The 20,347-nt window shown below is 55.9% G+C and overlaps 5 protein-coding genes across 5 annotated transcripts; 3 read left to right on the forward strand and 2 right to left on the reverse strand.

Annotated features, from left to right (window-relative positions):
- Positions 1-68: 68 nt before the first annotated feature.
- Positions 69-1,345, forward strand: GGS23DRAFT_561171 (dephospho-CoA kinase). The gene is made up of 2 exons (XM_051515926.1): positions 69-148; positions 240-1,345. The coding sequence occupies exon 2, from the start codon at positions 422-424 to the stop codon at positions 1,244-1,246; it is 825 nt and encodes a 274-aa protein (XP_051373348.1). The 5' UTR covers positions 69-148; positions 240-421; the 3' UTR covers positions 1,247-1,345.
- A 377-nt stretch (positions 1,346-1,722) lies between these two features.
- Positions 1,723-4,439, forward strand: GGS23DRAFT_457648 (uncharacterized protein). Its single transcript, XM_051514073.1, has one exon. It carries the CDS (start codon positions 2,252-2,254, stop codon positions 4,316-4,318), a length of 2,067 nt encoding a protein of 688 aa, XP_051373349.1. The 5' UTR covers positions 1,723-2,251; the 3' UTR covers positions 4,319-4,439.
- A 1,313-nt stretch (positions 4,440-5,752) lies between these two features.
- GGS23DRAFT_457666 (domain found in IF2B/IF5-domain-containing protein) lies at positions 5,753-7,640 on the reverse strand. Its single transcript, XM_051514074.1, has 2 exons — positions 6,385-7,640; positions 5,753-6,317 (listed from the first exon to the last, which is right to left on the reverse strand). The coding sequence occupies exons 1-2, from the start codon at positions 7,396-7,398 to the stop codon at positions 6,030-6,032; spliced, it is 1,302 nt and encodes a 433-aa protein (XP_051373350.1). The 5' UTR covers positions 7,399-7,640; the 3' UTR covers positions 5,753-6,029.
- Positions 7,641-10,768: 3,128 nt separating this feature from the next.
- Positions 10,769-12,400, reverse strand: GGS23DRAFT_457775 (uncharacterized protein). Its single transcript, XM_051514075.1, has 3 exons — positions 12,314-12,400; positions 11,410-12,178; positions 10,769-11,338 (listed from the first exon to the last, which is right to left on the reverse strand). Exons 2-3 carry the CDS (start codon positions 12,056-12,058, stop codon positions 11,016-11,018), a joined length of 972 nt encoding a protein of 323 aa, XP_051373351.1. The 5' UTR covers positions 12,059-12,178; positions 12,314-12,400; the 3' UTR covers positions 10,769-11,015.
- A 4,949-nt stretch (positions 12,401-17,349) lies between these two features.
- Positions 17,350-19,139, forward strand: GGS23DRAFT_457848 (protein FYV10). Its single transcript, XM_051514076.1, has 3 exons — positions 17,350-17,577; positions 17,732-18,277; positions 18,365-19,139. Exons 1-3 carry the CDS (start codon positions 17,527-17,529, stop codon positions 19,085-19,087), a joined length of 1,320 nt encoding a protein of 439 aa, XP_051373352.1. The 5' UTR covers positions 17,350-17,526; the 3' UTR covers positions 19,088-19,139.
- Positions 19,140-20,347: the final 1,208 nt, after the last annotated feature.

Consider the following 20,347-nt stretch of genomic DNA (forward strand, 5'->3'; position numbering starts at 1 on the left):
TTATAGGTAGGTACGTAAGAATGTCGGAATTTACCTCCTCCCAAGAGGCACCTACCACCCAAATGAGTGGTCCCCTACCTTTATATACCTATAGGCTATAGGTAGGTGCCGGATAACCTACCTATAATGCAGAGAGAGACGGTACTAGGTAGGCACAATGCGTAATGTGGGCACTTGGGCGCAGGTTAGGCAAGATTAGATAAGATGGCGACATTGAATGCGGCTAATCTATCCCCTAGAGCTGCCCCCCTGGTGCCGATCACATGGTATTAAAAGCAACTTCAATCCAGAACTAGACTTATAAGTCTAGCAACGCGCCCTTAACCGTATGAACATTTCCTGGCATTCTCCCCGATACCGTCGCCTTGCCGGCCTAGTAGATATTCAAAGATAGCGACTCGTCTGAACGACAGATTCAATCATGCTGTTCATAGGCTTGACGGGCTCTATAGCCACCGGCAAGTCCACCGTATCTTCTATTCTTGCCTCGGCACCTTACTCGCTACCCATCATCGACGCCGACCTTCTCGCTCGCAAGGTGGTCCTGCCCGGGACCCGAGGCTACCACGCCATCGTCAAGTACTTTGGCCCGACCACCCCTGATCTGCTCGTCCCGGTCTCGGAGTCGATGCCCGCCGATGGGGTCGACGGGAAAGGCAGGCCGCTGAATAGGCCGGCCCTGGGCAAGCGCGTATTCGGCGACGACAAGGAGCAGAAAGAGGACCGGGACGTCCTTAACGGCATCGTGCACCCCGAGGTCCGATGGGAGGTGTACAAGGCCATTCTGCTGAATTACCTGAGGGGCCACTGGGCCGTCGTCTTGGACGTGCCCTTGCTCTTCGAGAGCGGCTGGGACAAGCTTTCGGGGGTGGTGATAGTGGTGGGCGTCAGAGACCCCGAGGTACAGATCCAGAGGCTCACAGAGCGAGACCCCCACCTGAGCCGAGAAGACGCGCAGAACCGGGTGATAAGCCAGACGGATGTGAGGTTGAAAGCGAAGAGGTGCGAGGCCAGGGGCGAGGGCAAGGGGGTGGTGGTGTGGAATGACGGCTCTCGAGAGGAGTTGAAGGCCAACATCGACGCAGCTCTGGGGCAGATCCGGAAAAGCAGCCCCCCGTGGTGGAATTGGCTGTGTCTTCTCGTCCCACCGGTGGGTGTTGCCGCGGGAGCCTGGGTGTATTGGCAGAACGTCAACTTAAACAAGAGGTGGAAGGAGATAGAACTGGAGGAGAAGGAGAAGCTATGAGGGGACAACAAGCGACGCAGCAACAACGTACACCTATATGCCTAATCTATGGGGGGTTTCCCTAGGGATGGTTCCCGGTTATCTTGTGCTTGTATGCCTACCTGTGTGCGTGCGTGCGTGCGTGTGTGTGTGTGCTCAGGGGATACCCTCCTTACCTGAGATAGACACAAGCACCGATGAAGCTATGCCCCTAATGCTTCCTCCACTGATGGTAGGTAGGTTAGGTACATATTATTTGTCCCATCTGCCCGCCTCAGGGTCGGGTAGTTACTCGAGGCATACTTCAAGAATACATCGGCACAAATCGGGGTTGTTTGTTGCTCGGCGAGGTGGCACCTCTGCCTGTTTGACACCTACCTATTGTTTCTTCACTCTTCATTCTTCCCTAGACGCAACCACCTTTTGAGAAGGTGTATCGCCTGGATTAGAGGTATGAGGTGGCTCAGGTATTTATATACTTGTCCCTGCCCACCGGGCCCAAGGTGTAGATGCCTGCCCCTGGTGAACACTCAAGCCAGACAGGAGAGAAGTACTTCTATTGTTCCTGACCTTCCCCAATCCTACCTGCCTGCCTACCTACCTCCCTAACTAGATGTACCTCCAGGTGAACTGCCGCTGAAGTTCTTCACCTAGGTGTACCGTGTGTGCCTGCCCAAAATATCTCAGATTTCTTGACCCACCCCGGCTGCCACTTCCACCTTCGCCTTGCCCTCTTTTTCCCTCTGTAATTCATCCCTCTCGCTCGCTCTTCTCTGTACCTCACCGCACCACGTCGAGGCAGTATACTCCGACACCCAAGCTATTATGATCGCAGGCTCTCTAGTCATACGCCTTACTAGGTCTCCATCTAGCCAAGCTGGGGAGCTGGGAATCGGCGTTGTTTCCATCGTACCGCGTAGTAAGGAGGGATCATACCTAAATATTTCGGCAGCACTTCGAACCGGCACAATTGCCACTTGATCGAATCGCAATAAGTTGACGCCACTAGAGACCCTCTGAGCAAGCATGCCACCTCATTCCTTCTGCGAGTGGGCAGTAGGCCAGAACGTCTCCTTCCGTCGGAAGGCTGCCTCCCGTGCCTCTCGACCCCGCCGTGTTGTTTCGGTGGACGTTGAGACCGACGACGAGTCCGGGACCGACACGTTAAAGGTCACATACCCAAGAACGGGGAACGCAAAAGAGAAACACCGGCCGCCTCGCCAAACCAGCCCTGGCCAAGAAGCCGAAGCCGAAGCCGAGACCGGCACGAACCAAGAGGCTAATGGAGGTGAAGTCACCGTGGACGAGAACCCGAGCCCGGATTGCCCATGCGATAGTTGCGTTCTGGAACTACAGAAAATAGAAGAGGAAGGGAAACACTCACAGGCCCATTGCCAAGGGGATCAGGTCAACGATCCTGCTACTGTGCATGCTAAGCACAAAGCTACAAAGGCTAAGATTGCCAAAGCTAAGGCTGTCCAGTCCGGGGCAAAGAATAGCAACCGGAAATCCAGGGGCGTGGAGAACAGGCAAGAGCCCGATAGCGAAGCTGGTACGACCGATGGTACGACCGATAGTACTGGAGGCGAAACCGAAACTGAATCCGAGGTCGATGCCGAGTCCGACTCAGCTTCGGATGAAGAGGCCCCGAAAAAGGGAAAAAAGGGAAAGAATAAAAAGAACAAGCAAGTCCAAAAGAATAGAGAGGGTAGCCCGGGTAGACAGGGCAAGAAGGGCAAGAAAAGAAAGGATAGCAACAAGAAAAAGCATAGCGAAAGCAGTCGTAAAAACGAAGATAAGAAGAGCGGCAAAAGAACCAAGGGGAAGGCCACCGAGAAAGATAACCGGCCGATCTCTTTTTATACGGACACGGCTAGCTCCAAGGAAGCTCGAACTGAGACGCAAAAGGCGCCCGAGTCTCCCCGCCCGCTGCCAGAGTTTGGTCAGGGTCGCGGCATCCTACCATCTCGGTCCCGCGTACTCCAAGTCGAACACGCCGTCGAGACGCCCGAGGACCCTCGGCCCAACGCATTCTTCGACCACAGAAACAGCACCATGCGAGTCTTTCACGGGCCGACTTACGGCAACCCTCAGGCAATGGTGTATCCCCCAGGCAGCTATTATCATCCGGCCCCTCACCCTATCGGCATACCGTACTCACCCGGCTTCGGGTACCCGTACGTGCCTCCCCACACACCCAGCGGGGCGCCTCCTTCTCCTCACCCGCCCAATTCCGGCCAATGGTTCCAAGGACATGGCACCACGACCGTAGGCCAGCCGCCGGATATGCCCCCAGTCCCTGACTTCGCAGCAGACTTCGACCAAGGCAGGTATATGGATATGCTCCGGGCTGAGGGTTGGAAACCGCCCGGCCCTTCCGGCACGAACCAAGACGACAGCGGCGGGCAATCCAACATCGCACCCGCGGGGAATCCCGCGGCCGCCCCCAAGCCTGATCAAGGCAGCGACGAAAGCGCGAGGAGGAGTACCACTAATATTAACAATTTGGGGGACCTACGACGAGATGATGCACTCCGAATGGCCCAATTCCTTCAAGACCACATGCTGAACCAAAGAGAGCAAGGCCAACCTAAGACCGATGGGAGTCAGAACGCTGCCAAATCAGCGCTCCCCGAAAACAACGTCACCCCCGATCCGAGAATCAACGGCAGCAACAGTAACGCGGGCCCTAGCGATTCGACTGCCGCGAACGGCGGTGGTACCTCTCCGCCCCCTGCCTCCCCCCCTAACAACAATAACAATAAAACCACAGCTAACGAGGACGATTGGGCCGGCGAAGCGGATATGGGTTGGAGCGGGGTCAGCCAAGGACCACAGGGGCCGGAAGGGGGTAGCAACAGCCCCGAGGGGGCCGGCGCGTCAGCGCGGCCGCCCCCCGGAAGCTGGCCCGCCGGGGGGAATGGCAACAGCGCGAAGGGCCCGCCGTCGTTCGAGGGGCCGAACAACGTCGGCTGGCGGGACCAGAGCGTGGCCCAGTCGTCGGGCGGCGCGTACGACGACGACGAAAACGAGAAGAAGAATGGCAACGGCAACCGAGGGGATAATGCCAGCGGCAACAGTCAGCGGCAATAGGGTTGGTTTGATGTTTTCGGCTTTTCCCCACGTCCGTCCACCGGCTGGTTTTCCCGATAACTCGATTCAACTTTTACCCCTTGCGCCTCCTCCCCTTTCCCTGTCTCTCCCCCCCCCCCCCTCCCCCACTCCCAGAAAACCCCCTTTTATGCACCCAACTTCTCGCCGATGTCTCCCCCTCCCGTTGATGGAAGGCACTTGCGATCGCCTCGCCATCGAGCTTAGCGTTGTACCTCGCCGCTATGTGTTCTGCTTGTCTGGCTCCTGAATGAGATGCGGGAAGGGGGACAGGGTAAGGGGCAACGCTGTACATTAGCATCGATACCAAGCAAGCTGGTAGGTCTATACAGCGTCGTATGGTACTTGATATCCCGGAAAGTACCGAGTGTGCGTGTATGTGGCGGCGGCGGCGGCGGCTGTTGTGTAGAACCAGGCCCTACGGCTCCTCGTCCCCTCTACTACTACCTGCCACGACTACGTTGGACGCATGTCTGTCCATGCCCGTAGCACGCTCGATTCGACCGAACCTCGACCTCAGCCCGGACCTAGGCACCTGCTCACGCTGCACAGCGCAGGTACCGAGCCACAGGGGAGCGGAGAGCAAGGAGTTGCGGGGAAAGGGGGGATGGGTAGTTTCCGCTGGCTGGCTGGTGGCTCGCGGCGGCACGCATGGGGGGTGAGCGGGAAGGGGGGGGTGGGGGCAGAATCCGCATGGAGGGGCGTATTTAGGTGCGAAGCGCGGGCGAGACGAGAGGGGTGCGGCTGGTGGACGGACGGACGGACGGAAGAGGTCATGGCATGGATTCGCGGTAGCCGAGAGCCAGCAGATGCAATACCTACCTACGGGGCACAGGCACAGCCCGTGTGCTCTCCCACCACCACCGCGTGCCCCTCGTGCTTGACGCGGACCAGTCGGCCACGCAACCCTCCCCCCCCCCCCCCCTAAGCGATCCAACCCCCTTTCCTCCTCCCGCCGCCGCAGCCGCACACAAGCTTCCTCCCCCTCCACCCCCCATGCTCCCCCCCGCCCAACCCGTCTACCTCCCGCTCGCTCGCTGCGGGCCACGCGCCCAGATATACCCCGGCTCGGGCGCCCCCGCAGGAGCTAGCGCCCCGAGAGGAGAGGCGAGAGGAGCGGGGCCGCCGGTAGGCATATAAACCGCCTTCTCGGCGTGACAGCGGTGGATGTCTGACAAGCTCCTACCATGGACCGCCTCCTGGGGTGCCCGGGACTTAATCTACGATCGCCGTTCTATAGAGGTGGGTGGCGTGCTTAGCTTAAACACTAAACATTACGAGATTTGTTAGCTACAATTGCGTCTCTCGAATCATGTGTTCGTCATGTAGGTGTAACAAGCCAAGAATTACTAGAGGACCGCTAGTAGTGACTGTTTCTGAGGGAGCGGAGTAAGCCCTTTCAATTTAGCGAGCTAGACTAGGATAATTACAGAGAACCGAAATGGAGAAAGGCAAAAACAGAAACCTTGCTTTGCTGGCTGTTGTCTCTTCTCGTCATGTCCCTCCTTTTCTGTAACAGAGTGCTAAGCTGTGAAGGGTGCATGCAACAGCAGCGTGAGGCCTTCACTTTAGACAGGCAGAGACACGCAAACAAGCACAGAAATCAAAAGCGTCCACCGAGTCCGAAAGATCACCGACCGATGCTGAGCGCAAGTGGTGGCCACACAGTAGTAGCAGAGGCTGTCTCCACAGCTTACTCATCGTCGGTATCGTCTTCCTCAGCTTCCTCCAGCCACTTGAGGAAAGGCTCTGCGGCACGACGAATCTTCTTGGAGGTAGCGAGATCGACATATTTCTTGCTCGCCTTCGTTCCCCATTTCTGGATGACCTCCTCGCTAACCAGATCCTTGTCGTAAAGCTGGTGAAGGATCTTGACAATCTTGTCGCTGGTCAACAGCTCCGGATGCTCCTTGCCCTCAGTGGCTAGGAGACGTTCGATGCCACCCAGAAGAGCTCTCTGGTGGCGCTCCGAAGTAACCAGCTAAAGAGACCAAAGTAAGTACCTCTCCAGCCAATAATAACGGGCAAAGATATAGAACGCCACATACCTGTTTGAGCATAGCTGCGCGCTTGGGAACTTGGATGAGGATATTCTCATCAAATAGAGTCTGAATGAGCACCAAGACCGTCTTGTGCTTGGTCTCAATCCCCAACTCCTTGGCTTTAACATAAATTTGAATATCCTCGACCTTGTTAATGCTGCCTGTCTTGGCGGATTCCTCCTGGATCCAGTCGCCTAAGGTATCGTAGACAGTGTGGCCACCGCCTTCTCCTTCTTCGTCATCGTCCTCACCACCACCAAGAACAAGCTTCTGACGAAATTCGCTCGGCAGCTGGTTTTGACGAGCCTTGACAGCCTTCTCAGACATGTCAACGGCCCAGTCATCGTCCTTGACTTCGGTGGGAGCGTCAATGACCTGGGCATCAGCATTGATCTTACGAGTGAATTCGTCATCGCTGCCACCATCTTCCTCCTCGTCATTCTTGGAGCCATTCTCGTTGGAGCCGTTCTCGGAATTCTCACCGCCGCTTCCCTGGCCGTTCTCCTTGCCGCCGTTCTGGAGGGCTTGCTGCTTGGCTTTGCGGGCGGCTTTACGTTCGGCTTTGTCTTTCTTGCCGCCCTTCCTGGGCTGATTCTTCAGAATGAACCCGCTAAGCTTGAGGCGGAGATCAACATCGGTGCGCTGGCCACAAGCCTTGCAATCGAGGACGATGTGACCATCCTTGATGACAACGTCGGTTTCAGGGTTCTTGCACTTCTTGCAGAGAACAAACTTGTTGATGAAACCATCCAGGTGGTCCTGCAGCTTGGAAGCTTCGTGGGCACCGTTGATAATCCATCGGTCATCCGGGGGGTCGATGTTGGTCTGAGCGCCAAGCTCGAAACCAAAGTACTTGATGACGTAAGACCCGGGGCGGGCAAGAGAAGCAGCAACGCTGCTCAGATTGACGACGACAGTCTTGATACCGTTACCTTTGCCTTCGATCTTGGTCAGGAGCCTTTCCATCTTGTAGCGATAGAAGACATCGGTAACGTCGCGACGAACATTGACGAGCGCCATGGTTGCGGTGGTTTGCTGGGTGGGACTGTCGAAGCAGAGGGGAAGACTCGGTTATCCGTGGTGGTGGTGGTGGTGGTGGTGGCCGGGGAGTTCCACGTCGGCGGTGGGCGGTTCCGTGGGCGGGGGAAGAAGACCGGAGGACTAGATAGGCATTCGTAGGTGGTTGACGAATGAGACAGGAGAGAAGGGGGGGATCGGTCAAGCCAGGATCTCAGTGACGGGGAGGACTGTTCCTAGTGGACATAGGGGAGACTGAGAGGCAGTAGTAGGCGTTGGAAGGCATTAACTCGGGCGATGGAATCGCGGATCGGGCTCAACCGACGGAGCTGATGTTGGGGCTACAAGGTTTCCGCGGTATGCGAAACGACTGCAGCGCGAGAGGGGGTAGGTGTCTAGACACAGCGGGCTTGTCGTGCTGATACATAAACAACTGCGTTGTCCTGTACCCTTCTAGGTGGGGAGTGTTGTTCAGGCAGGGGACGGGGATGATGGAAGCAGGAAGCAGGTCTCGAATACCGGGCTGTATATTCGAGAGACCAGTCTGCGTCACGGGGACGTGTCGTCGATGTCTACGGGAGAGCCGAGAGGATGGAGACGATGGCGGACGTAGTCGAGAGAAAGAATATTTTCGGAGCAGCGCGGTAAGGCAGCGCGATTTGTTCCGAGTGAATAAGGGTAGAGCGGGCAACAATCGCTGCAGATGAAATGCTGCTAACGAGTTGCACGATGAGCGGGATTGCTGATTGACGCCAAGATTGAGCTATGTGTCTCGTCTACCGTCGCAACGGACAATTGCTTTCTGGTGATAGCAGGATGGTGATGGTGGTAGTTGGGAGGGGGGAAGAAGAGAGAGGATGAGAGGGGGAAAATAAGTAGAAGAAGTTGGGTGGGAGAAGTTGGGTGAAAAACGAGGAGGGCAATCCGGAAAAGTGGTTAGCGGAGGCGGGCGAACAGTGAAAATTGTGAAGGGCGAGTGCCCGACGAACTGCGTGTCATTGGTACAGGGGCTCATCCCACCTGCCGGTACCATCGTGCCAGCCGTGCCAGCCGTGCCAGCCTAGCGCTACCAGCTGACAAACTCCGGCAGCGAGACCGCCGTAGCAGAAAGCAACCCAAGGGCATGTAGGTAGTACTAAGGTGAGGTCCGGGTAGGTACCTAACCTACCTCGTTAACCCGAATCTCCCTTAGGTACCTCCGCGGTGGCCCGAGCCTGCCTCGCATGCCAGATAAATCCGAGGGAAACTGGTACAACGCCTGGTCACATCGTGCTGACGTAGGGCTATCCTAACAGAGGAATTGTGTGTGTGATGTATATAGGTACGCGGTGATGGGAGGGTTTCTACAGCTTCCACTATGTAAAGGTACAGGTAATGCCTACCTACCTCTAGGTACCTAAGTAGCTACCTAGGTGGGTAGGTTAGGTGAGGTAGATTTGTTGAATGAACGAATTGTGAATTGTGTAACGTGTGTTTCTTCCGCCTTCCATTCTTCTCTTCCTTTATTTCCCCTCCTCCTTCCTCCTCCCGGACAGTACGTATACTGTATGTGTACATGCGCGTATATAAGTGTATATATGTATATGTAGGTATATGTACACCTACGTGTAGGCAGAAGGGGGACCTGTGGTGATACCTAACATCGGGGGGGTACGAGATTACATATACCAGCCAGCGAGATCTGCGCAAGCAAGGCAGCAAAGTCCGAGCGACGAAAGGCCTCTCGGAGTTGTGAACGCTGATCGGTGGTGCCGGCGTTGCCGCGCTGCGCCCTTGTGCTACACGGCAGAGTTACAGGCAGGTAAGTTCCGCAATTGGCGAGGTAAATCATTCCCTCAGAAGGTACCCCACGCTGTGTATGTGTATTGACGTATACCTATCTAGGTACCTACCTAGGTAGGACTTATAAGGATGTACATAGGTAGGTGCATATACGTATCTACGCATACACACATATATATAGGTACCTATATTGTTGCGTAAAACGTACCTGACGCCTACATTCTACGACTTGCAGACGTAGGCTTAAAAGGTCTAATTCTGTACGCAGGTAACATACGCATGCATACTTATGTTTTAGCTACCCACCCGAGCGCTTCGGACATTACGAATTAACAACGTGGGCAGGTTGTTAGGATGGCGGGTCTCCAGGAAGCTGGGTGCTGCCCGAGAGAGAGAGGCTAGGCGAACGAACCAGATATCCGTAGCCCTGACGTCCAATGGACGTTTGCGCTTCCCAACGTCACCATCCTATCACGCTACCGAATTTGCACCAGGTACGGTTTGAGACGTGCATAGCTAGATTCGTGCGGGCGGAGATACCTGTGTCCCCACATTGCCTTACTACAACATATTAATCTGGCATATTACCTACCAGACGTGAGCCTGTGATGCTAGGTAATGAATGCCTCGCTTTCTCCTCGTCAGACAGCCAGACAGCACCGGTGCCGGGTAGAGTTATTCTTACTACCCCCAGTCCACCTAGGTAAGAGATATGAGTGTGTATGCACACATATATATGTATGTAGGCAGGCTCACCTTGTCGATGTGCTCGGGTCTGTCTACCCGTAGCCTGTCCTCATCCCGCACTTGGCATCTGATAAGCCCTCCCTTCCCCTCCCCTCCCCTCCACCCCGGAAGCCAGACGCCAGGCGGATAGATCACTCTTACCACATCTTCGCGTTATACGGTCCTGCCGCAGAAGGAATATTGGTATTTGCACATCTGGCACCAATCGAACACATATCGTCCGGGCCCCCCCGTCCATCTTAAAACGGGTCGGGCAGTATGCCCATAGGCTACCCCCGCTCTCAACACGCCTACCCTCCTACCTGCCTATATACCCTCTCGACGGAGGGTGGTGGATAAACTTACGGTGTTAGCCATGGTGCAATGGACGGTTTGCCGTCGGGTACCATCTCTTTGGACGAGGTAAGAGGATATAGGGAGCTTGGAGGGATCCGGCCCATATACCCTCTCGTTCGGCGATGCTCAGCAGATCGAAGGGGTTGCGACGGTAGGCCGTCGGAAATCCTTTTCTCGGGCGCCACTTTATTCTAGCACCCACCAGAACCGAACCTTGTTCGAGGCTGCTTGCATATGCACGATGCAGCGCGCCGCGATGCATGTCACGACGTGCCAAGACAACCAGCGGTCACTCTCCCCCGTGGGATGGATAAATGTACGCTTCAGGCCTTGCCCAAGGCCAGGGTTTATATTCTCTCGATGCTGTCTCTGACCAGCCCTCTATATTAGACGTCCGTCCCAGAGATCGAGTAAACGAGCCCATTGCCAACGCCAAGCTATAGGATTCTGTCCGTCCCGTTCCCTGCGTCCTTTAAAAAAAACAAATATCCGCCGACCCTCAGCTTTCCTCTCCACCAAGCTGATTCCAGAGAGAAAAAAAAAGGCATAGAAGAAAAACGGTCATATTCATCTCTGCGTCGGCCATAACCAACTGAAGCCGGCTGGTGTAGGACGTGCGGGTTGATGAATAGGACGGCGGGGGCCGATGCCGAAGAGACGATGCCGCAACAGAAAAGAAGTCGTTGAGGGTATAAAAGGGACGAACACCAAGTAGAAATGACATCGAATCCTACAATGCATCTTTTGTTGGCCTATTAAGACGAGGGATCGTCCTTGGTCTGCGGGGGCTGGAGACCTGCGTTCTGGGCCACCTGCTTCCATATCGAGAGCTCCCGGTACGCCCTCTCGCACTCCTGCTTGAGCTTGTCATTCGAGGCGCTAAGCTCCTGGATGGCCTGTTCGGTGAGAAGCTTCTCCAGGGTCCACTTTTCGATGTTTTGCGCTTCGTTCTGCTTGAGTTGCGTGATGAAGACCACCGCTCGTTGCAGTATCGAGCCCTTGTTCTTTTCGCACCCGGGCACAATTTTAGCAAGCTCATTGATGCCCTCATTAATGGTTTCGCGTCGGCGGCGCTCAACTGGTTCTGAATTAGGATTCGCTTGCGAAATATGTGTGTGTGTGTGTGTGTGTGATGGATATTTAACCTACCTTCTTTATGGTTGTCCTTTCGCATCTTGTGCCACTCCTCCGAGCCTACAGCTGGCTTAGGGTTGGAACTAGGAGTGACCAAGTATGCAGGCTGGGTCGAGCGGATGCCATTCTGCGAGGGATTGCCCACAGATGAGCTGTCTGGAAGGCCGTCCGGCATGTCGTTATGCCCAAAGGACGAGTCCTGGTGGTGCTCGTTCTCTGCAGAGGTCTGTGCTGCGAAGGTCTCCTCCGTAGGCTGAGGGACATGAATTGTAGGGTACATTGATCCTAGAGCAGCGGCAGCAGTACTCGATGCGTTGGCGTGATCGGAGGGATCGTGATGATCAACCGTAGCCTGCTGGAGAGCTGAAAAATCAGCCGCCTGTGCAGCTGCCTGCGCGGCCTCGACAGCCGACTCAACGTAAGCAGCAGTCTCTGGGGTGCTTGACATGGCCGCTGTTGGGGCGACACGCTTAGCACGTCGTAGGTCAGGGGACGAATCTGGGACGCCGCGCTTCCTCTTTTGATTGGGACTGGAGGGTGACGATGGATTGTACTCGTTCTGGTCTGCAATGGCTGCGTCTGCCATGGTAGCCAGTTGCTCTCGGTTTATATGGGCCAGAGGCTCAAGCAGAGACTCCGTGTGAGCGTAGCCGTTGGACTCCATTGTCACTTAGCTCTGCAGCGTGTTGTGGTCGGTTAACGGTTAACGGCACCTACAGTAGGCCCCAGCACCAAAACAATCCACGCGAGAGGTGCGTAAGTGCGTGGTTTGTGTTCAACTTCGCTGCGAGATTCCTAACGATGTTAACAGTCGCACATGGCCGTAGATAGGTATTGGGGATATCAGGGCTAGAGAGATCGCTGCCACCATCATCCACGCAGTCAACTTGGCATCAAATGAGATAGCCCGGGATGTCACCTGAGAAAGTCACCCCTAGGCAGAGACAGCCAGTACATGCCGGTGCATCCTTGACTAGGTAGGAACGCAGCCATGTCTCGAAAGTCACAGGCTGGGAGGGGGGATCGGCTTGAGATTGGCGATGAATGCACCCATGCTCGCCTCTCGGGGACAAAGACTAGAAACTGGAGAGAGCCTCCTCGGAGATGGCTTGGGTGCGGGGGGGTGACGACGCATAGGCCTCTAGGGTTGAGGAGGCCGTCGCGTCGTTCGAAAATGAATGGTGCAGGCGGACGGCATGATGCCGTTATTCCTCTAACAGACTCCGAGTTGCGCACACAGCAGGCGACGACGAAGAGAGATTGAGGCAGCCAGGGCCTCTACAACGGGCGCGCTTAAGATGCGACTACAGGCGGATGCGAAAATGTCCCCTCTCCCAGCAGCAACACGACAGCGACAATAATGACAATAACGGTGGTAATGCCGACGAGGGTGACGAGGGTGACGAGGGTGGTGACAAGGACGGCGACGGTGACGGCAGCGGCAGCAACCGCAGCGACAGGGCTCAGGGAGGGCGCAGGAGGAATTGAGGAGGCAGCAGACTTGATAGGAAGGACGGGATGGGAAAGGGCACGGAATGGAAATGACATACACACCTGGGATCATGTGCTAGCAGGTCTCGTGCAGTGCTGGATGTGCAGTACTGGATGCGCGGTGCTTGGATCTTCCAGCGTCAAGTGACTTCACGTGCTCTCGAGATAAATAGCCTTGAATGGGCCGCGAAGGGGGCGTGATTTTGTGGAAATATCAAAAGAACGGACCAGGCAGGGCCGAGTCAGCAACTTCGAAATGCCCACGATGCAAACCGGTTGAATACTAGGGGAAAAAAAAGGGGGGGGGAGGAGGCGGAAGGGAGAAGGATGCCAAAAGTCTCTGGTTGCGTAAGGAGGAGTAGAAGAAGGCCGGAACGCGGGTTGGACTTAATAATTTTTTCCCCCAGGAAGAGGAATGGAAAAAATAACAGCGACTTTGCGCATCGCAGAGAAATTGGAAAGTAACAAGGAGACGCACGGTTCGAGGGGGGAGAGAGGGAGAGGCAGGAGAAGTGAAGGTGGCATGCTCAGACCATATGACCCCCCGGACGGTGCGTGCACGGTCCACACGCGTTGTTGCGTGAGGTTGCCTCTCTCTCTCTCTCTCTGTCTCTGCCCAAGCCGCGAGGTATTCTCCATGTACCTGTCTAACGTGCCAAGGCCAGAGTTAGGCAGGTTAGGGTAGCTGTTACGGAGGCGCGGGCACGTATCTGCGTCCGGCAACCCCTCAGGCTGGGTCCGCGTCAGGTACATAGCAGAGGTACCTGACAGCGTAGAGGCTGACCCTCAGGTTAGGCTGGGTACCTGCCTTGTACACACCTGTACGATGCGTATCGTCTTTCTAGGTACCTACCTCTACCTACCTACTAGGTTGGCAGGTGTTGTACCTCAGGCAGGTGGTCAGGCAGGTGGTCTCTACCGGCACGGAGCCAGACGCATACATGTATTTATATCTATAGAGGTACCTCTTATGGACTGATTTGTTGTTGAATGTTTTCGCCCTTCTATTTTCGTTCCCTTGTCGGCTGGAGGGGCAAAGCGCGGGCGGCAAGCGGGAGGGAGGTAGAGAGAAATAGGGACGGCAACCAAGGTATTCTTAGATCCTCGTAGGCGCTCTGCCGCTCTTCTCTCTCGGCCTCGCTCGTTTTCGTCTTCCGTTCTGGTAGGTCCCAGCATCGCCTCTGTGGCTACGTTAGACATACATATAATATACATAGGCACATACGCATACCTACCGGATATACTCGACCTTACCTACCTCCTAGGTACGTAGGTATAAACACCAGCCTTTGGTACCTCCTCTGTCTATAATGCCTACCTTAGGTACCTACCTCCTAAGCCCAGGAGGTACATACACGCGCGCGCGCGCGCGTATATGAGTATGTACACACCTAACATCAGACAACCCCGTCTCCAGTCTACCTGAGGTAGGTACCCAGTCTTCCCAGCCCGTCCTCTGATTGGCAACCAACAACACAACCTCACAACTCTCTACTGTCGAGTTCCTGGTCGCAACCAATCGTCGTCAGCTGCCCCCCCACACCTTACCCTCGCCCGCCCACGCAGCCACGCCAGGTCCCTCATGCCCATCATCCCTGTTCCCTCCCCCTCCCCCTAGGTACTTTCTTCTCCCTCCTCTTCCTCACCTAGGTGCACTACACTCACTTCCGCAGCCATGTATTATTGCCTGACGAGGATGTATTAATCTAGCCAGGTTATACATCACGTCATTTGACTGTGTCGCATATACTACGGCTGCCGGGGTGCCTACGTAAACTAGAAACAGAATGGCAGAGGTTGAGAAGGCGAGGCAGTCGACCGGCGGCGGCCTGACCATGTCCTCATCAATCTCGACTTACACGGGACGGCACGCCTCAACATGGCGCTCGGCGGACAGACCTGGGACTCTCTCTCCCCCCCCAAGTACCTACCTCCTTCTCCTAACCTGCCGGATCTGGCCTCTATGAGTATCTCAGCAACGTGCTAACCCGTAGGGCAGAGCAGAACTGCGTTTTGAAAGGTAGCTGCCTAGGTGAATGCTCACATGACCAACTCGGAAACTCGACTTGTTTTAATCAACCATGTGAGTTACCAAGGCTCCAGTTGCTATTGTCTGGGCAAGTAAGATGCGTTCCGCCCGGTATTAGCAGGTACCTGGGTAGATACGAGGAGCGAAGATCTACCAGATTGCCGGCTGTTTCAAAAGTAGGTATATATAATATATGCACGTATAGGCGCGCTCACATATACCTCCTGAGGCGACGCACGAGATAGAGAGATGCATGGCAAGGTCGGTAGATAGGTAGGCAGGCAGGCATACTCATAGAATAAGGGCAGGCAATAGAGGCAGATACCTGCGTATACCTTCCTACCTAGATGCAGATATGGATATAAATACCTACCTCTAGGGCGTACCGGATATGCCTGATGACCTGATTTGTCACGAGCAGGAAGACAGGTCTCACGGCGAGATTGTTTCATCAGGTCTGATTCAGCTCCCGGCTGCACTGCAGATTTTTTTACGGGAGGGGATTCTCTCTTTGCGCGTTGCCGCGGATCGCCTCCAATACATGCAGGCCGACTGTTCCAGGGCTCGGCAAATGATTTCGTTCAACGCCAGGCTCCGTTTCCCCCCTTATCGACGGATGCACCGACGCATGGAGGTGTTCTGCTACCCTGTGTCATGTAGGCAGACAAGCTACGCGATGCATCTTATGAGACCTACCTGCCCAACAGGTATATCTATACCCACCCACCCGTCCACCCGTCCACCCTCCCTCAACCCACCACACACACACACACACACACACACACACACACACACACACACACACACACACACACACACACACATACCTACGTACGTCCTTCCATACTTCTACGTTTCCCCACATACGCCATGCGCGGCGGCGATGATGATCACGGAGGCGCGGAGACACGAAGTCTCGAAGACGACAAAACAGGTCAAGTGACCTTGGTCGAGGTTAACCTCGCCCGTCTCCGCCGTCGTTTGCGGCGAGGGGCTGGCGGCCGCTATCGTGCTTTGGTGTTAGTGCGCCCAGTCTCGTGAGGGTCTTGTCTCCCGTTGCTTGTTCCTGTGACCAGAACTGGATGTGTGTGACTGCATAAGTTGCACTAGGCAATTTGCGAGCATCAGGGAGATAGGCCACTCGGGAGTAACCGCCTCCGCAGGAGCCCGGACGAGGGATGGGCACCACGAGCTACATCACGGCAATATGTGTGCGCATGTACGTACGTACATACATCCATCCCATCGCATCATCGTATGTACGGGCAAGGGGAGGGCATAAGCAAGGGGGGTGGCAGCATGTGTAGGTTATGTTAGGAGGGATGTACTGCCTCCGTCTATCGATGTTATGTATTGTGGTTATTCCTGTTCGTTGCGCATACGCACCTTAACGAATTTACATCTAGATCCGGAGCCGGAACCTGAGATCAAGAGATTGTAGCTAGCATGCATGCATTGCCTCGAGTATATTTAGTAACCAACATGCCTTTTCCCTAAGTAAGAGGAGCTATGTCGGGGATGATCTCGAACTCGTCTCCCGTGGGCAGGTAAGAAGGTTAGGTACTCAAGGTCAGGTATGCGTGGGCCTCTCGTCTCATCCTGCGTCTAATGCTGCATTTTTGGTAGGTAGGTAGAGGTAAGGTATTGGCGTCGCAAGGTATACGTAAGTTAGGTAATATTACCACCAGGCAATTACCGACCTGCCCGGCAGGGCTTGATAGAACGCGCATGTACCTAGCACCTGGATGAATACCTGGATGTAGGTACATTAGACCGCTCAACATTTAGAGTCAATACGACCTAAGTTAAGTTGCATTATAACCTACAGGTAGGTACCTACCTACCTACCTACCTCCTACATATAGAAAAACTGCCCCGTATAGCGATGGCCTCATCATCACCTGTAGCAACATCGCAACGACCGCCCCTGTACCACGACAAGTCTAGGTACCCAACAACTACAAGATGCTTTCCGGGCTTCTCTCAATTTCCCCTCTATGCATGCCTAGGCAGATTCTTCAGGCAAACGCAGATAATGACCCAAGGCGATGCCAAGGATCTTCACACTAGGAGGTGCCTAACGCATAGGTAAGCAGATACACAGATACACCTGACCTGCCCCTACGTGCCATTTCCCCTTGCCCGCACCTACACATATACTATATGTAATTAATATATCCAGGCCGGCCACTAGCAGGCCGACAGCAAGTGGCGTCTTGGGAAATCGGCTGCAATTAGTCCAAACCGGCCCCCTCTAAGCCCTGGGGAAGCCGGGCCGGGCGCCACCCCCACCTACGTGAACCGGGTAGGAGCAGCCTTAAGCGCAATTACCACCGCGAGGTTGCCCGACTTCCGTGCTGCATTGTTAGGTGAGTACTTCGGTACGTACTCGGATACGTACTCGGACACGTACCTCTGGGTACTTGGGTACCGCCCAGCTCGCCGACCTTGCGCCGATCATCTTGGAGACCCGACATCCACCCATCACGCCTCTCTACCTATCATATTACATCACTCACCGAAACTCGACAAGGGCCGCGTCCGGCAGTCCCAAGCCACCAACAACCCGCCCTCCTTTCCCTCGATAGCCAGAGAGGGTTGACATTCTGAAGATGGGAGATCACGCTGCCAGCAAGCTGGATCACGAGAACCACCTCCTCCTCGTAAGTCTGCTGTTCCCTGTCTGCTCTCTTGGGTTCGCCGCCGTCCCAGGTACTCCGTGATGTTACCTCGTAGTGATACGTTGCAACTCCCGCCGTTCCGGCTATGTAGCGAGCTAACCGGTATTCTCCCTCCGTCGATCCCCCCCCGCCGTAGGACCAACCGCTGCTCCGCCTGCCCGTCGAGCTCCTCCGCAAGAACTTCCGGTCGGCGCACTTCGAGGTCGAGAAGGATGGGGCCTATATCAAGAACGCGCTGCGAGAGACGGCGACCGGGTGCGTCAACGGCCGCACCTCGCAGGCCGACGTGTTGCGCAACCTCGACACCATGATCGCCCGCATGCGCGGCATCAAGCGAAAGCTGACCACCTTCGCCGAAGAGGAGCAGCGTCTCCACCTCCACGAGGAGGCTCGCCTCAGGCACGTCTCCGAGCTGTATGCCATGCACAGCGTCGACGACGTCAAGTACGAAGCTTGGAGCCGCATCCGCCTCAACCGTCTGCTCGTCGACTACCTCCTCCGCCACGGATACATCGATAGCGCGCGAGCCCTGGCCAAGGAGAAGGGGATCGAGGCCCTCGTCGACATCGACACCTTCGAGCAGATGAACAAGATCCGCAAGTGCATCCTGGGCCGGAGCGTGACCGAGGCCCTGGCCTGGTGCTCAGCGGGAGACACCAAGAAGGAGCTGCGGAAGATGGACGTGAGCACCCCCATGTACATTCATGTTTCTTGACCTGCGGCTCGGTATATCTGGTCGCTAACCTCGGTCGGTTATCCCACCTCGTAGAGCAACCTCGAGTTTATGCTTCGCTTCCAGCAGTACATCGAGCTAGTCAGAGACCCGTCCACGAAGGCCGGCGATATCGTGACCCACGCGCGCAAGTACCTGGGCTCGTACCGGGGTTCGTACAGGCAAGAGATGCTGCAGGCGTGTGGGATGCTGGCGCTGCCGCCAGGCTCGGCGCAGGACGTCGACGCGTATGTGGACCTGTACTCGCCGGCACGGTGGGAGATGCTAGCGAACCTGTTCACGACGACGCACAACGCGCTGCTGGCGCTGCCGCCGGTGCCGCTGCTGCACGTGGCGCTGTCGTCGGGCCTGTCGGCGCTCAAGACGCCAGCTTGCCACTCGCACCACCCTCCGCCGTCCTCGCCGGAGTCCTCGTCCTCGTCGCCGTCGCCGTCGCCGGCGGCCGAGGCGGGAAGCGGCCACCCGGTCGCGCACCGGACCCCCACCACATCCGCCGCCGCCACCGCTAGCCTCACCGCCAGCGTCTGCCCCATCTGCAGTACCGAGCTCAACAGCCTCGCCCTGAACGTGCCGTACGCCTTCCACAGCAAGAGCTACGTCGAGCCGGACCTGCTGCTGCTACCCAACAGCCGCGCGTACGGCAAGGCCCGCCTCGAGGAGCACGCACGAAAGGCGGGACTGCCCGAGGGCCAGGTCAAGGACCTACGCACCGGCGAGGTCTTCGCCGTCGACGAGCTCAAGAAGGTGTACATCACGTGAACGTGGTTGTTCCTACCACGACCTATACTACTGCTGCTGCTGCTGCTGCTGCTGTTGTTACTATTACCGCTGATGATGACGAGGGCGACGAAGGAGGGCACAGCCTACGCGTGTAAATAAACCTGGTAACCGCACATCATATACTTATGACCTAGGTATCTTTTTTTCTTCTGCTTGTCTGGCGAGGGCGTCGGGGCGCGGGAAGCAATCGGGCCTGCTTTATTCATCGTCGCGGATGCATGATATTCTAGGGTTGGGCGGGCAACGGGGGTGTCACAGAGTGTAGCCGGTGTATCACTTCCGATGCCACGGCCCAGATTGATTCTGCGCCATGTGGCTGCGGCCCGCGAATAGTCGGTAGATCGAGAAAGTGTGCGAGACATGCACTTCATATATATAGGTATATATATATTACAGATGGCCCCCGACCTATGTTGTCGCGGAGTTCGCAGCACGGGTATGGCGCCCAAACACGTACTACATACGTACCCGCAGCTAGAGACCGGAAAGGGGGTTTTAGGCAGGTAGGAATCTACTAAGCGCGGGTCACGAGAATGAGACGGGGGGGGGGGGGGAGCGAAGCAGAGCTAGACGTAATAAAACTAGCACGCACACAGACATCACAAGTCGGACCCTAGGAATCGGGGAAGGGGGAGTGTGTTGAGCGTGACGATATTTACCGGGTATAACGATCATGTACTCCGACCGCGCGCCTCGAGGAGACGGAATCCCGAAGCCCGCTCGGGTTCCGGTTATAAATTGGCTGGGCCAACGTACACACGACGGACCGTCCGAGGGGGTGTCAGGGGGAAAGAGGAAGAAACAACGGGGGGGAGACGGGAGAGAGCGCCGATGCGTGTTACTTTTCCACACGAGCCGCCTTTGCCTGCCTGCCAACCCGACCTGTCTGTTTGTTCGTGGCCCCGCCCCCCCTCCAACAGCTGCCAAAAGGGGTGAGGAGGGACAGACAGAGACAGAGAGAGAGATCACGCGCTCGTTGACAAAAATAGGGGAAAAAAGAAAAAGAAAATTCGATCAATGACGCCCTGGTCGTCGATCATATCCATTTTCCCCCCATGCGCCCGTGCTGAGAGGTCTACCGTCAGGAGGGCGCGGGGAGAGGGGAAGGGAAGCGAGAAATGCGCCAAAAAAAAGTGCGTGTGCGCGTGTACAATGCGAGGAACTCGGCGCGATGTGGATCAGCCCGAGAGAAGACATACTCGGAATCGGCAGGGAGAGGGAGGGCAAGAGGGGGGGGCA

The sequence above is a fragment of the Durotheca rogersii genome (genome assembly GCF_024521655.1).
Source record: "Durotheca rogersii strain YMJ 92031201 chromosome Unknown GGS23scaffold_6, whole genome shotgun sequence".
Lineage (NCBI taxonomy): Eukaryota > Fungi > Ascomycota > Sordariomycetes > Xylariales > Xylariaceae > Durotheca > Durotheca rogersii.